Source organism: Engystomops pustulosus, chromosome 9, assembly GCF_040894005.1.
Source record: "Engystomops pustulosus chromosome 9, aEngPut4.maternal, whole genome shotgun sequence".
Classification (NCBI taxonomy): domain Eukaryota; kingdom Metazoa; phylum Chordata; class Amphibia; order Anura; family Leptodactylidae; genus Engystomops; species Engystomops pustulosus.
The window spans coordinates 2,371,058-2,388,187 of NC_092419.1; the positions used below are offsets into that span (position 1 = coordinate 2,371,058).

Consider the following 17,130-nt stretch of genomic DNA (forward strand, 5'->3'; position numbering starts at 1 on the left):
TGCAAGGACCTGAGTTTATGGACAGAGAAGTCGGGACACAGAAAGATTAGTCTGACACATGGCAATGAGAAAGGACAAAGGAGATATGAAAACAGCCAAAGTGAGATGAATCCAGGGAGTCTGGACACTTAGAGAATAGTATGGCATAGAGAGATGAGTCCGGGAACAGGGAGATGAGTCCGGGAACAGGGAGATGAGTCTGAGAACAGGCAGATTAGTCTGGGCACTCAGAGATGAGTCTTGGCACTCGGAGATGAGTCCGCGAACAGGGAGATGAGTCTGGGCACTCAGAGAGGAGTCTGGGCACTCAGAGAGGAGTCTTGGCACTTGGAGATGAGTCTTGGCACTTGGAGATGAGTCTTGGTACTTGGAGATGAGTCTTGGCACTTGGAGATGAGTCTTGGCACTTGGAGATGAGTCTGGGCACTCGGAGATGAGTCTGGGCACTCGGAGATGAGTTTTGGCACTTGGAGATGAGTTTTGGCACTTGGAGATGAGTCTTGGCACTCGGAGATGAGTCTTGGTACTTGGAGATGAGTCTTGGCACTTGGAAATGAGTCTTGACACTCTGAGATGAGTCTGGGAACAGGGAGATGAGTCCAGGAACAGGGAGATGAGTCTGGGCACTCGGAGATGAGTCTTGGCACTCGGAGATGAGTCTTGGCACTTGGAGATGAGTCTTGGCACTTGGAGATGAGTCTGGGCACTCGGAGATGAGTCCGGGAACAGGGAGATGAGTCTGGGCACTCGGAGATGAGTCTTGGCACTTGGAGATGAGTCTGGGCACTCGGAGATGAGTCTGGGCACTTGGAGATGAGTCTTGGCACTTGGAGATGAGTCTTGGCACTTGGAGATGAGTCTTGGCACTTGGAGATGAGTCTGGGCACTCGGAGATGAGTCTGGGCACTTGGAGATGAGTCTTGGTACTTGGAGATGAGTCTGGGCACTCGGAGATGAGTCTGGGCACTCGGAGATGAGTCTGGGCACTCGGAGATGAGTCTGGGCACAGGGAGATGAGTCTGGGCACTCAGAGATGAGTCTGGGCACTCGGAGATGAGTCTGGGCACTCGGAGATGAGTCCGGGAACAGGGAGATGAGTCTGGGCACTCGGAGATGAGTCTGGGAACAGGGAGATGAGTCTGGGCACTCGGAGATGAGTCTGGGCACTCGGAGATGAGTCTGGGCACTCGGAGATGAGTTTGGGCACTCGATGATGAGTTTGGGCACTCGGAGATGAGTCCGGGAACAGGGAGATGAGTTTGGGCACTTGGAGATAAGTATGGGCACTCGAAGATGAGACCGGGAACAGGGAGATGAGTTAGCGCACTCGGAGATGAGTCTGGGCACTTTGAGATGTATCCAGGAACAGGGCAATGAGTCTGGGAACAGGAAGATTAGTCTGGGCACTCAGAGATGAGTCTTGGCACTCTGAGATGAGTCCAGGAACAGGGAGATGATTCCAGGAACAGGGAGATGAGTCCATACTCACAGATAAGATTGTATACAGAACGATAAGTAGGCCCTGTTTTCAGGTTTTGTGTGGATCAGGCAGCATAAACCTGATGATTCCTCCATTCAGACCCATCATATCTGTGGATGACATGTACAGCCCGTTCATTATAATGACCGCCATGTTATTTTTGATGAATACATGTATAGCTGCCCCTATTGTAGAGACCTTGACCTGTGGGCCTGGAGTTGCTCTGTTAATGTATTTTATTTTCCTGGTTTCTGTCTGATTTTCCTTCGGTCTGTTCCTCTCTCAGATGAATAACAGCACAGTTTTGCCTCACAGGCCTCTCTCTCCCTCTGCCGCTGGCTGTGTGCTCACCGTATGGCCAATGACACCGCGTCTGACCTGCTGATAACGCCTTTACCCTCCAGGCAATGTGAACGCACAAATGTATATATATATATCATATTGCTAAGCGTGACGTCCGTGTGTGAGCGGGAGTATATACCTGTATGCTGGTGGATGGCGGCCATTGCCTCCTCTCGGGCATAGACGTGTATTGTGAGGGTTGCGTGTATCTACGTGCTGCGTACATGTATGTATGATATATATATTAATGACAGATGTACGTATCTTTGCTTCCTGAGCCACTCTGTCATTATGCCTGTATATGTATATTCTATAGTATATATGTATAGTATATACATAGGCCTGACGCTGGTCTATGTATAGATGTATATGGAAGATACTGGTATATATTGTCTATGTGTGTGGCACATGCACGGTATATACAGACATGTTCACTGCTTTCTAGCATGTCATGGTGGACATGTTCTGCATGTGATATCTTTCGGTTTGGCATGGAATTATTAGACATTATTATATTATGGGATGTGTAGAAGAGATAGCATGCAATGGACACGTGGTCATGTGATGTAGGAGGCCATCTTGTGTAATACATGTGGCGATAACCTTGATTTTGCCATCACTGACAGCTCCGTTAACCACGACCACTCAGCCGCATATTGATGTGACCACCAGAGCTCCGTACACGCCAGAAGTCCCGAGAACCAAAGGTAACTTGTATGTTCTTAGAATCCAACCCATAATCTCTTCTGTACATCTCCATCTATCATCTTCTCCATTGTCTTAATTGTCTCTTAGGCTGAACTATTAATCTCATTGTCCACTGACCTGATATTTAGGCCCCTACCACATGTCCACATAAGGTGACAGTCAATGGGGGCCTCTTTAGCACATCTTGACCTGTTGAAGAGAAGCTGAGTGGCTTTCTTCCCTCCTACCATGGAAATCACCTGGTTGGCCAAACTGAGGATCCATGTATATGGGAAAGTTGTGAGGAATTGTGATTGGTAGAAATTGGGATTGAATCGATGGCTATTGAAGGTGTATGCAAACCTCATTAATGAGTTACAACCTTTACAAGAGCCTCTCATCTTTTCTATTGGGGCCCCACCAAACATAACATGGTGACATGTCCATATTATCACCTCAGATCAACATTCATCTCTGATACCAGTTTATTGAAGATTAATCATCATTGAAGACCAGGTCAGAATTTAATGATTACCAGCCCATGACATATATTTAGGTTTTAGGCCCCCGGACACATACAAGTAATTGAGTATTAACCAACCCACCAATCTCAGAATGGTTTGCCAGCCCCACCATGAAGCGTGGGTGTAGAATAGGCTTCATGTAATTGCATTGTGTGGTTGTGCCCTTGAGCTGGACAAAAACATTTAGTAACTGAATGGGCATCTATTTTTACCCCAACATTGGAAAAAGTGGAACACGGGTTTGGCCGACCTTGATGTTCTGTGATGGGCACCTTCAGAGACTTGCACCTTCAGACTTCCTCATCTTAACTGAAGAGAAGTGAAAGATCTACTCTAGCCACTTGCAAAATTAAACCTCGGTCTTCCCCAATATTCATAGTCTGTTTTTTTGCCTGGTTGAAATGTCTTAAACTTTCTAAATTTCTGTGTCTTTATGGTCTTTAACGACTCAACTTCTAACACCGATTTCTTCTTTGGTTTTAACTTGATTGTCCAAGTTGTGAGTCTAGATGGCAAGTTTCAGATGCATTTGAAATATATCATAAAATGGACATTTTTCCAGTAATTTGGTCAATTATTTTATTTCTTTAGCTACAAAAAGACCCCCAGGACCCATTGCCCCATTGGGTGGCCTCCAAGTCCAAGATGTTACTAGTAGCAGCGTTACGTTAATATGGAAGGCCAGGCCTGGAATATTCGAGTCCTTCCTTATCCGCTATGAAGATGTGACTGATAGTTTGGGACCACGAGAGGTCAACGTTCCTGGAGACCAAAGAGAGGTGACACTACATGACCTCAGCCAGGACACCAGATATGCCGTATCATTGTATGGTGTGCGAGGAGGGAAACTATCCCGACCTCTCAAAGAAGAAGTGACCACAGGTAAGGAGGACACATCAGTTCTAACCACAGAATGTGAATTTCGGAGAAATGTGGGATATACTATGTGGTTGTTTCAGGACAACCTTAAGGACTGTATATCATCCAGTTACTGTCTGGAGCTCAGTTATAAATGAGGAATAATCTAACCTCCCCAGAGATTGATAGAACATCATTTACTCTGCAGAACATCTCATGATAAAAACGCCCGGAATAGGCCAAAAACACAATCTATTTTTAAACACTTGGATCCTGTATCAACATCTGCAGATCTGAAGGCCACTCGATTCTTGAAAATATATTCCCATGTAAACTTCATAGATGCTCCTTCCCATCGCGTCATTCCTCAAAATTGCCGATTTCTACAATACGCAGTTTTTCATAATGTACTACTGGTTGTATCAAACACTTGTGATACTGAAGACTCAAAACCCACAAGGTCACCCATAGTGGGAGTCCTAGAAGGAGACATTTTAAGATGTCTGAGAAGACGTTCTTCTTGAAGATCTTTGTAAATTAGTTCCACGTTATATCAGGTGGGGAGGCTGTAAACACGGTGGTTCGTCTAGTCTAATGTAAAGTTGATCTGCCGACCGACTTGGAGACTGAGATGTTCTTATCATGTTCTCCAGTTTAAGTTATGATGGTCCATTGTAGTCTTAAGGGGGCAATACACAAAAGACATAGGGGCACATTTACTTACCCGGCCCATTCGCGATCCAGCGGCGCATTCTCTGCACAGGATTCGGGTCCGGCTGGGATTTAAGATGGTAGTTCCTCCGCCGTCCACCAGGTGGCGCTGCAGCGCCGAAAATAATCTTAACGCCCCGGAATGCACCATCCCATAGAAGGTGAAGGTGAGCGCTCCCCAAGCGACACATTTTCGGTTTTTAAATGCGGCGGTTTTTCCGAATACGTCGGGTTTTCGTTCGGCCACGACCCCCCGATTTCTGTCGCGCGCATGCCGGCCCCGATGCGACACAATCCGATCGCGTGCGCCAAAAACCCGGGGCAATTCATGTACAAGCGGCGCAAATCGGAAATATTCGGGTAACACGTCGGGAAAACGCGAATCGGGCCCTTAGTAAATGACCCCCATAGTTGTAGGTTGATGGTTGAGCGATGGTTTGATATATGAGTCCAGTGTCAGACTGGTTCACCATTGTATCAGTCTCTGGTATTTCCTGGCTCTAACCTACATGACTTCCTAATTCGGAGTCTGGAAGGGTCAGAAGGCAACTTCAGAGTCACTTTGTTGCCACTGGGGTCTAGTGTTAGATCTTCTCAATAACTTGTCCCAATGATAACAAAGATCACGACACAAAGTGGAGATGCACATGTTCTGTACTGATGAAGGTTGGGGGCACCGAGCCTTGAACCCAATATTGCCTATTGGTCTCATTATGGTGCCCAATAGGTGACCTTCTATGGAGACATTCATGACATACTGATGAATCCAATCATGAGACAGAGATATTCTTGTGGGTTTTCTTCCATCCCATCTCCCAGATAACAATGTGGACAAGGCTGAATAAAGTCACGGCTCAGTATCACATGGGGACCACGAAGCTACAACAACGTGATAGTCCTGCAAGTTAGCGAAGTAAATAAATATCTGAGCAATGACTAATCCCGAAGCTTTCGGCAAACAACCCCAGAGCTCCAGCCGTCTTCTCAAGTGAGACCGATATTCACGCAGAACGTTCGACCTTTCCCCAAGGGGCAAACGCAATGACCGCACATCTTGTACTTATCTTCTTCACATTGATTTGGGGAAAATTGGCCAACGCCGGATATACTTGTCAACCGCGCCCTGCATAATGTCAGCTCAGAATCGCAGTAAATCCTTACTCTCAACTGGATGTTATTTATTCATGGAAATATTTCTAACCCCCATTTTTTGAGAAACCTTCCAGCCTCATGATAAGTGCAATGACGCACAATGCCAGTAAGCTGCACCTAAAGCCAGCAGGATTAGATCCACGTCCTTCATCAGCAAGGACCCAGATAACTTTACGGCACTTCTCTTTTGATCCAGTTTCTTGTACGACATACGCGGCAGTCATATAGACAAGTGGGAGGAGTATGGTAGCCCTGACCCCACTGACTGGAGTTTATGGGACTGTAGGTCTCTATATCCAGAATTAAGTAGTGGGGCAGATGTTTCTTATAAAGTTCATATCTCCCCCTCATAGAGTTTTGGCCTGTGTTCATTTATATCCGTCTCCGACAAGTTGTCTTACTCTCATTGACTTATACACAAACAAACTTTATTGGCAGCGACAGAGGGAATGTCTTTCTGCCAAGGCATGCGCGGGTGAATGCGCTCATGGTGGGAGAGCTCGAACATTATCTGCCATAATGGATTTATAGGAAATGTGACAAAAGTAACTGGTACTGTACAATATAGAGGGAGCAGATGTACTGTACAATATAGAGGGAGCAGATGTACTGTACAATATAGAGGGAGCAGATGTACTGTACAGTATAGAGGGAGCAGATGTACTGTACAGTATAGAGGGAGCAGATGTACTGTACAGTATAGAGGGAGCAGATGTACTGTACAGTATAGAGGGAGCAGATGTACTGTACAATATAGAGGGAGCAGATGTACTGTACAATATAGAGGGAGCAGATGTACTGTACAGTATAGAGGGAGCAGATGTACTGTACAGTATAGAGGGAGCAGATGTACTGTACAATATAGAGGGAGCAGATGTACCGTACAATATAGAGGGAGCAGATGTACTGTACAATATAGAGGGAGCAGATGTACTGTACAATATAGAGGGAGCAGATGTACTGTACAGTATAGAGGGAGCAGATGTACTGTACAATATAGAGGGAGCAGATGTACTGTACAGTATAGAGGGAGCAGATGTACTGTACAATATAGAGGGAGCAGATGTACTGTACAGTATAGAGGGAGCAGATGTACTGTACAATATAGAGGGAGCAGATGTACCGTACAATATAGAGGGAGCAGATGTACTGTACAATATAGAGGGAGCAGATGTACTGTACAGTATAGAGGGAGCAGATGTACCGTACAATATAGAGGGAGCAGATGTACTGTACAATATAGAGGGAGCAGATGTACTGTACAATATAGAGGGAGCAGATGTACTGTACAGTATAGAGGGAGCAGATGTACTGTACAGTATAGAGGGAGCAGATGTACTGTACAATATAGAGGGAGCAGATGTACTGTACAGTATAGAGGGAGCAGATGTACTGTACAGTATAGAGGGAGCAGATGTACTGTACAGTATAGAGGGAGCAGATGTACTGTACAGTATAGAGGGAGCAGATGGACTGTACAGTATAGAGGGAGCAGATGTACTGTACAGTATAGAGGGAGCAGATGTACTGTACAATGTAGAGGGAGCAGATGTACTGTACAGTATAGAGGGGGCAGATGTACTGTACAGTATAGAGGGAGCAGATGGACTGTACAGTATAGAGGGAGCAGATGGACTGTACAATGTAGAGGGAGCAGATGTACTGTACAATATAGAGGGAGCAGATGTACTGTACAGTATAGAGGGAGCAGATGTACTGTACAGTATAGAGGGAGCAGATGTACTGTACAATACAGAGGGAGCAGATGTACTGTACAGTATAGAGGGAGCAGATGTACTGTACAATATAGAGGGAGCAGATGTACTGTACAATACAGAGGGAGCAGATGTACTGTACAGTATAGAGGGAGCAGATGTACTGTACAATATAGAGGGAGCAGATGTACTGTACAGTATAGAGGGAGCAGATGTACTGTACAATACAGAGGGAGCAGATGTACTGTACAGTATAGAGGGAGCAGATGTACTGTACAATGTAGAGCCATAGAGGGAGCAGATGTACTGTACAGTATAGAGGGAGCAGATGTACTGTACAATATAGAGGGAGCAGATGTACTGTACAATATAGAGGGAGCAGATGTACCGTACAATGTAGAGGGAGCAGATGTACTGTACAATATAGAGGGAGCAGATGTACTGTACAATATAGAGGGAGCAGATGTACTGTACAGTATAGAGGGAGCAGATGTACTGTACAATACAGAGGGAGCAGATGTACTGTACAGTATAGAGGGAGCAGATGTACTGTACAATGTAGAGGGAGCAGATGGACTGTACAGTATAGAGGGAGCAGATGTACTGTACAATATAGAGGGAGCAGATGTACTGTACAATATAGAGGGAGCAGATGGACTGTACAATGTAGAGGGAGCAGATGGACTGTACAGTATAGAGGGAGCAGATGGACTGTACAATGTAGAGGGAGCAGATGGACTGTACAGTATAGAGGGAGCAGATGTACTGTACAATGTAGAGGGAGCAGATGGACTGTACAATATAGAGGGAGCAGATGGACTGTACAATATAGAGGGAGCAGATGGACTGTACAATGTAGAGGGAGCAGATGTACTGTACAGTATAGAGGGAGCAGATGTACTGTACAATATAGAGGGAGCAGATGTACTGTACAATGTAGAGGGAGCAGATGTACTGTACAGTATAGAGGGAGCAGATGGACTGTACAATATAGAGGGAGCAGATGTACTGTACAATATAGAGGGAGCAGATGGACTGTACAATGTAGAGGGAGCAGATGTACTGTACAGTATAGAGGGAGCAGATGTACTGTACAGTATAGAGGGAGCAGATGTACTGTACAATATAGAGGGAGCAGATGTACTGTACAATACAGAGAGAGCAGATGGACTGTACAATGTAGAGGGAGCAGATGTACTGTACAGTATAGAGGGAGCAGATGTACTGTACAATACAGAGGGAGCAGATGTACTGTACAGTATAGAGGGAGCAGATGTACTGTACAATATAGAGGGAGCAGATGTACTGTACAATATAGAGGGAGCAGATGTACTGTACAGTATAGAGGGAGCAGATGTACTGTACAATATAGAGGGAGCAGATGTACTGTACAGTATAGAGGGAGCAGATGTACCGTACAATATAGAGGGAGCAGATGTACTGTACAATATAGAGGGAGCAGATGTACTGTACAATATAGAGGGAGCAGATGTACTGTACAGTATAGAGGGAGCAGATGTACTGTACAGTATAGAGGGAGCAGATGTACTGTACAATATAGAGGGAGCAGATGTACTGTACAGTATAGAGGGAGCAGATGTACTGTACAATGTAGAGGGAGCAGATGTACTGTACAGTATAGAGGGAGCAGATGGACTGTACAGTATAGAGGGAGCAGATGGACTGTACAGTATAGAGGGAGCAGATGTACTGTACAATGTAGAGGGAGCAGATGTACTGTACAATGTAGAGGGAGCAGATGGACTGTACAGTATAGAGGGAGCAGATGTACTGTACAGTATAGAGGGAGCAGATGTACTGTACAATATAGAGGGAGCAGATGTACTGTACAGTATAGAGGGAGCAGATGTACTGTACAGTATAGAGGGAGCAGATGTACTGTACAATACAGAGGGAGCAGATGTACTGTACAGTATAGAGGGAGCAGATGTACTGTACAATATAGAGGGAGCAGATGTACTGTACAATACAGAGGGAGCAGATGTACTGTACAGTATAGAGGGAGCAGATGTACTGTACAATATAGAGGGAGCAGATGTACTGTACAGTATAGAGGGAGCAGATGTACTGTACAATACAGAGGGAGCAGATGTACTGTACAGTATAGAGGGAGCAGATGTACTGTACAATGTAGAGCCATAGAGGGAGCAGATGTACTGTACAGTATAGAGGGAGCAGATGTACTGTACAATATAGAGGGAGCAGATGTACTGTACAATATAGAGGGAGCAGATGTACCGTACAATGTAGAGGGAGCAGATGTACTGTACAATATAGAGGGAGCAGATGTACTGTACAATATAGAGGGAGCAGATGTACTGTACAGTATAGAGGGAGCAGATGTACTGTACAATACAGAGGGAGCAGATGTACTGTACAGTATAGAGGGAGCAGATGTACTGTACAATGTAGAGGGAGCAGATGGACTGTACAATATAGAGGGAGCAGATGTACTGTACAGTATAGAGGGAGCAGATGTACTGTACAATGTAGAGGGAGCAGATGGACTGTACAGTATAGAGGGGGCAGATGTACTGTACAATGTAGAGGGAGCAGATGGACTGTACAATATAGAGGGAGCAGATGTACTGTACAGTATAGAGGGAGCAGATGGACTGTACAATATAGAGGGAGCAGATGTACTGTACAATATAGAGGGAGCAGATGGACTGTACAATGTAGAGGGAGCAGATGGACTGTACAGTATAGAGGGAGCAGATGTACTGTACAATGTAGAGGGAGCAGATGGACTGTACAATATAGAGGGAGCAGATGTACTGTACAGTATAGAGGGAGCAGATGTACTGTACAATGTAGAGGGAGCAGATGGACTGTACAGTATAGAGGGGGCAGATGTACTGTACAATGTAGAGGGAGCAGATGGACTGTACAGTATAGAGGGAGCAGATGGACTGTACAATATAGAGGGAGCAGATGTACTGTACAATATAGAGGGAGCAGATGGACTGTACAATGTAGAGGGAGCAGATGGACTGTACAATGTAGAGGGAGCAGATGGACTGTACAGTATAGAGGGAGCAGATGGACTGTACAATGTAGAGGGAGCAGATGGACTGTACAATATAGAGGGAGCAGATGGACTGTACAATATAGAGGGAGCAGATGGACTGTACAATGTAGAGGGAGCAGATGTACTGTACAGTATAGAGGGAGCAGATGTACTGTACAATATAGAGGGAGCAGATGTACTGTACAATGTAGAGGGAGCAGATGTACTGTACAGTATAGAGGGAGCAGATGGACTGTACAATGTAGAGGGAGCAGATGTACTGTACAGTATAGAGGGAGCAGATGTACTGTACAATATAGAGGGAGCAGATGTACTGTACAATACAGAGGGAGCAGATGGACTGTACAATGTAGAGGGAGCAGATGTACTGTACAGTATAGAGGGAGCAGATGTACTGTACAATATAGAGGGAGCAGATGTACTGTACAATGTAGAGCCATAGAGGGAGCAGATGTACTGTACAATGTAGAGGGAGCAGATGTACTGTACAATATAGAGGGAGCAGATGTACTGTACAGTATAGAGGGAGCAGATGTACTGTACAATATAGAGGGAGCAGATGTACTGTACAATATAGAGGGAGCAGATGTACTGTACAATGTAGAGGGAGCAGATGTACTGTACAGTATAGAGGGAGCAGATGGACTGTACAGTATAGAGGGAGCAGATGGACTGTACAGTATAGAGGGAGCAGATGGACTGTACAATGTAGAGGGAGCAGATGTACTGTACAATGTAGAGGGAGCAGATGTACTGTACAGTATAGAGGGAGCAGATGGACTGTACAGTATAGAGGGAGCAGATGGACTGTACAGTATAGAGGGAGCAGATGGACTGTACAATGTAGAGGGAGCAGATGTACTGTACAATATAGAGGGAGCAGATGTACTGTACAGTATAGAGGGAGCAGATGTACTGTACAATATAGAGGGAGCAGATGTACTGTGCAATATATAGGGAGCAGATGTACTGTACAGTATAGAGGGAGCAGATGTACTGTACAATACAGAGGGAGCAGATGTACTGTACAGTATAGAGGGAGCAGATGTACTGTACAATATAGAGGGAGCAGATGTACTGTACAATATAGAGGGAGCAGATGTACTGTACAGTATAGAGGGAGCAGATGTACTGTACAGTATAGAGGGAGCAGATGTACTGTACAGTATAGAGGGAGCAGATGTACTGTACAATACAGAGGGAGCAGATGTACTGTACAGTATAGAGGGAGCAGATGTACTGTACAATGTAGAGCCATAGAGGGAGCAGATGTACTGTACAATATAGAGGGAGCAGATGTACTGTACAGTATAGAGGGAGCAGATGTACTGTACAATATAGAGGGAGCAGATGTACTGTACAATATAGAGGGAGCAGATGTACTGTACAATACAGAGGGAGCAGATGTACTGTACAATATAGAGGGAGCAGATGTACTGTACAATATAGAGGGAGCAGATGTACTGTACAGTATAGAGGGAGCAGATGTACTGTACAATACAGAGGGAGCAGATGTACTGTACAGTATAGAGGGAGCAGATGTACTGTACAATGTAGAGGGAGCAGATGGACTGTACAATATAGAGGGAGCAGATGTACTGTACAATGTAGAGGGAGCAGATGTACTGTACAGTATAGAGGGAGCAGATGTACTGTACAGTATAGAGGGAGCAGATGGACTGTACAGTATAGAGGGAGCAGATGGACTGTACAATGTAGAGGGAGCAGATGGACTGTACAGTATAGAGGGAGCAGATGGACTGTACAGTATAGAGGGAGCAGATGGACTGTACAATGTAGAGGGAGCAGATGGACTGTACAGTATAGAGGGAGCAGATGTACTGTACAATGTAGAGGGAGCAGATGGACTGTACAATATAGAGGGAGCAGATGTACTGTACAATGTAGAGGGAGCAGATGTACTGTACAGTATAGAGGGAGCAGATGTACTGTACAATGTAGAGGGAGCAGATGTACTGTACAATGTAGAGGGAGCAGATGTACTGTACAGTATAGAGGGAGCAGATGTACTGTACAATGTAGAGGGAGCAGATGTACTGTACAATGTAGAGGGAGCAGATGGACTGTACAATATAGAGCAGAGGTCCCCAACCTTTTTTGCACCAGGGACCGGCTTTAAGCTAGACCAGTTTTCCATGGCCCGGTGGGGGTGGGGGCGGGGCTTTGGTCATATGGGGTGGGGTTATGGAGGGGTGGAGCTTATAATATCAGATATCAGGGAGTGTCCGGACCAGATCCATCATATCGGTTTGGTGTAAAAATAAAGCAATACAAAATGCATACAGCATATCGCCATGTAGTATAAAATGCATACAGCGTATCGCCATGTAGTATAAAATGCATACAGCGTATCGCCATGTAGTATAAAATGCATACAGCGTATCGCCATGTAGTATAAAATGCATACAGCGTATCGCCATGTAGTATAAAATGCATACAGCGTATCGCCATGTAGTATAAAATGCATACAGCGTATCGCCATGTAGTATAAAATGCATACAGCGTATCGCCATGTAGTATAAAATGCATACAGCGTATCGCCATGTAGTATAAAATGCATACAGCGTATCGCCATGTAGTATAAAATGCATACAGAATACCGCCATGTAGTATAAAATGCATACAGAATACCGCCATGTAGTATAAAATGCATCCAGCGTGCCACCAAGTAGTATAAAATGCATCCAGCGTGCCACCAAGTAGTATAAAATGCATCCAGCGTGCCACCAAGTAGTATAAAATAGATACAACGTACCGCCAAGTAGTATAAAATGCATACAGTGTTTCGCCATGTAGTATAAAATGCATACAGAATACCGCCATGTAGTATAAAATGCATCCAGCGTGCCACCAAGTATTATAAAATAGATACAACGTACCGCCAAGTAGTATAAAATGCATACCGAGTACTGCCATGTAGTACAAAATAGAAGCCCTGATAAATATCACAAATGCTGCATATACATACAGCATATATACACATAAACAAACAGTAGATACAGCATATACACACACACACACACATACATATATACACACACATACACATATATACAAACACATATATATACACACACATATTACATATATTTACACATATATACACATATTACACATATATATGCAAAGATAAAGTAACCTTACCCCTCTATTGTGTTCCTGGAAATTTCGGTGCCTTGTCCTGCAGCGGTGGTGGCGAGGCTAGGGAGCCTGGAGCTTAAGCGGGGGCAGGGGGAGCAGGGAGCCGAGAGCCTGGAGGGGGGGGGGGCGTTAGCGGAGCCGGGTTAAGACGGGATTCAAAGGGGAGCCGGGAGCCGAGAGCCGGAAGCGGGTAGGTGAAGAACCGAGAACGGGGGGGCAGAGGGAGCGGTAGGGGAGCGTGGAGCTTCAGCAGGGAGCCGGGAGCGGGGGGCAGAGGGAGCGGAGAGCGGAGGGAGCGGTAGGGGAGCGTGGAGCTTCAGCAGGGGCAGGGAGCCGAGAGCCGGGAGCGGGGGGCAGAGGGAGCGGAGAGCGGAGGGAGCGGTAGGGGAGCGTGGAGCTTCAGCAGGGGCAGGGAGCTGAGAGCCGGGAGCGGGGGGCAGAGGGAGCGGTAGGGGAGCGTGGAGCTTCAGCAGGGGCAGGGAGCCGGGAGCGGGGGGCAGAGGGAGCGGAGAGCGGAGGGAGCGGTAGGGGAGCGTGGAGCTTCGGGAGCGGGGGGCAGAGGGAGCGGAGAGCGGAGGGAGCGGTAGGGGAGCGTGGAGCTTCAGCAGGGGCAGGGAGCTGAGAGCCGGGAGCGGGGGGCAGAGGGAGCGGAGAGCGGAGGGAGCGGTAGGGGAGCGTGGAGCTTCAGCAGGGGCAGGGAGCCGAGAGCCGGGAGCGGGGGGCAGAGGGAGCGGTAGGGGAGCGTGGAGCTTCAGCAGGGGCAGGGAGCCGAGAGCCGGGAGCAGGGGGCAGAGGGAGCGGAGAGCGGAGGGAGCGGTAGGGGAGCGTGGAGCTTCAGCAGGGGCAGGGAGCCGAGAGCCGGGAGCGGGGGGCAGAGGGAGCGGAGAGCGGAGGGAGCGGTAGGGGAGCGTGGAGCTTCAGCAGGGGCAGGGAGCTGAGAGCCGGGAGCGGGGGGCAGAGGGAGCGGAGAGCGGAGGGAGCGGTAGGGGAGCGTGGAGCTTCAGCAGGGGCAGGGAGCTGAGAGCCGGGAGCGGGGGGCAGAGGGAGCGGTAGGGGAGCGTGGAACTTCAGCAGGGGCAGGGAGCCGAGAGCCGGGAGCGGGGGGCAGAGGGAGCGGAGAGCGGAGGGAGCGGTAGGGGAGCGTGGAGCTTCAGCAGGGGCAGGGAGCTGAGAGCCGGGAGCGGGGGGCAGAGGGAGCGGAGAGCGGAGGGAGCGGTAGGGGAGCGTGGAGCTTCAGCAGGGGCAGGGAGCCGAGAGCCGGGAGCGGGGGGCAGAGGGAGCGGTAGGGGAGCGTGGAGCTTCAGCAGGGGCAGGGAGCCGAGAGCCGGGAGCGGGGGGCAGAGGGAGCGGAGAGCGGAGGGAGCGGTAGGGGAGCGTGGAGCTTCAGCAGGGGCAGGGAGCCGAGAGCCGGGAGCGGGGGGCAGAGGGAGCGGAGAGCGGAGGGAGCGGTAGGGGAGCGTGGAGCTTCAGCAGGGGCAGGGAGCTGAGAGCCGGGAGCGGGGGGCAGAGGGAGCGGTAGGGGAGCGTGGAACTTCAGCAGGGGCAGGGAGCCGAGAGCCGGGAGCGGGGGGCAGAGGGAGCGGAGAGCGGAGGGAGCGGTAGGGGAGCGTGGAGCTTCAGCAGGGGCAGGGAGCTGAGAGCCGGGAGCGGGGGGCAGAGGGAGCGGTAGGGGAGCGTGGAGCTTCAGCAGGGGCAGGGAGCCGAGAGCCGGGAGCGGGGGGCAGAGGGAGCGGAGAGCGGAGGGAGCGGTAGGGGAGCGTGGAGCTTCAGCAGGGGCAGGGAGCCGAGAGCCGGGAGCGGGGGGCAGAGGGAGCGGAGAGCGGAGGGAGCGGTAGGGGAGCGTGGAGCTTCAGCAGGGGCAGGGAGCTGAGAGCCGGGAGCGGGGGGCAGAGGGAGCGGTAGGGGAGCGTGGAGCTTCAGCAGGGGCAGGGAGCCGGGAGCGGGGGGCAGAGGGAGCGGAGAGCGGAGGGAGCGGTAGGGGAGCGTGGAGCTTCGGGAGCGGGGGGCAGAGGGAGCGGAGAGCGGAGGGAGCGGTAGGGGAGCGTGGAGCTTCAGCAGGGGCAGGGAGCTGAGAGCCGGGAGCGGGGGGCAGAGGGAGCGGAGAGCGGAGGGAGCGGTAGGGGAGCGTGGAGCTTCAGCAGGGGCAGGGAGCCGAGAGCCGGGAGCGGGGGGCAGAGGGAGCGGTAGGGGAGCGTGGAGCTTCAGTAGGGGCAGGGAGCCGAGAGCCGGGAGCGGGGGGCAGAGGGAGCGGAGAGCGGAGGGAGCGGTAGGGGAGCGTGGAGCTTCAGCAGGGGCAGGGAGCTGAGAGCCGGGAGCGGGGGGCAGAGGGAGCGGTAGGGGAGCGTGGAACTTCAGCAGGGGCAGGGAGCCGAGAGCCGGGAGCGGGGGGCAGAGGGAGCGGAGAGCGGAGGGAGCGGTAGGGGAGCGTGGAGCTTCAGCAGGGGCAGGGAGCCGAGAGCCGGGAGCGGGGGGCAGAGGGAGCGGAGAGCGGAGGGAGCGGTAGGGGAGCGTGGAGCTTCAGCAGGGGCAGGGAGCTGAGAGCCGGGAGCGGGGGGCAGAGGGAGCGGTAGGGGAGCGTGGAACTTCAGCAGGGGCAGGGAGCCGAGAGCCGGGAGCGGGGGGCAGAGGGAGCGGAGAGCGGAGGGAGCGGTAGGGGAGCGTGGAGCTTCAGCAGGGGCAGGGAGCTGAGAGCCGGGAGCGGGGGGCAGAGGGAGCGGAGAGCGGAGGGAGCGGTAGGGGAGCGTGGAGCTTCAGCAGGGGCAGGGAGCCGAGAGCCGGGAGCGGGGGGCAGAGGGAGCGGTAGGGGAGCGTGGAGCTTCAGCAGGGGCAGGGAGCCGAGAGCCGGGAGCGGGGGGCAGAGGGAGCGGAGAGCGGAGGGAGCGGTAGGGGAGCGTGGAGCTTCAGCAGGGGCAGGGAGCCGAGAGCCGGGAGCGGGGGGCAGAGGGAGCGGAGAGCGGAGGGAGCGGTAGGGGAGCGTGGAGCTTCAGCAGGGGCAGGGAGCTGAGAGCCGGGAGCGGGGGGCAGAGGGAGCGGTAGGGGAGCGTGGAACTTCAGCAGGGGCAGGGAGCCGAGTGCCGGGAGCGGGGGGCAGAGGGAGCGGAGAGCGGAGGGAGCGTGGAGCTTCAGCAGGGGCAGGGAGCTGAGAGCCGGGAGCGGGGGGCAGAGGGAGCGGAGAGCGGAGGGAGCGGTAGGGGAGCGTGGAGCTTCAGCAGGGGCAGGGAGCCGAGAGCCGGGAGCGGGGGGCAGAGGGAGCGGAGAGCGGAGGGAGCGGTAGGGGAGCGTGGAGCTTCAGCAGGGGCAGGGAGCTGAGAGCCGGGAGCGGGGGGCAGAGGGAGCGGTAGGGGAGCGTGGAACTTCAGCAGGGGCAGGGAGCCGAGTGCCGGGAGCGGGGGGCAGAGGGAGCGGAGAGCGGAGGGAGCGTGGAGCTTCAGCAGGGGCAGGGAGCTG

At 50.5% G+C, this 17,130-nt stretch overlaps 1 protein-coding gene across 4 annotated transcripts in view; it reads left to right on the forward strand.

Moving 5' to 3' along the window:
• LOC140077556 (tenascin-X-like) overlaps window positions 1-17,130 on the forward strand; it is a 77,776-nt gene that overhangs the window by 21,607 nt on the left and 39,039 nt on the right. For 3 of the 4 annotated variants that reach the window (XM_072124812.1, XM_072124813.1, XM_072124815.1), the window contains 2 exons: window positions 2,449-2,529; window positions 3,625-3,915. In XM_072124812.1, coding sequence (XP_071980913.1) covers window positions 2,449-2,529; window positions 3,625-3,915 — 372 coding nt within the window. The remainder of the gene's footprint in view (window positions 1-2,448; window positions 2,530-3,624; window positions 3,916-17,130) is intronic. The other variant, XM_072124814.1, reaches the window with a different exon arrangement.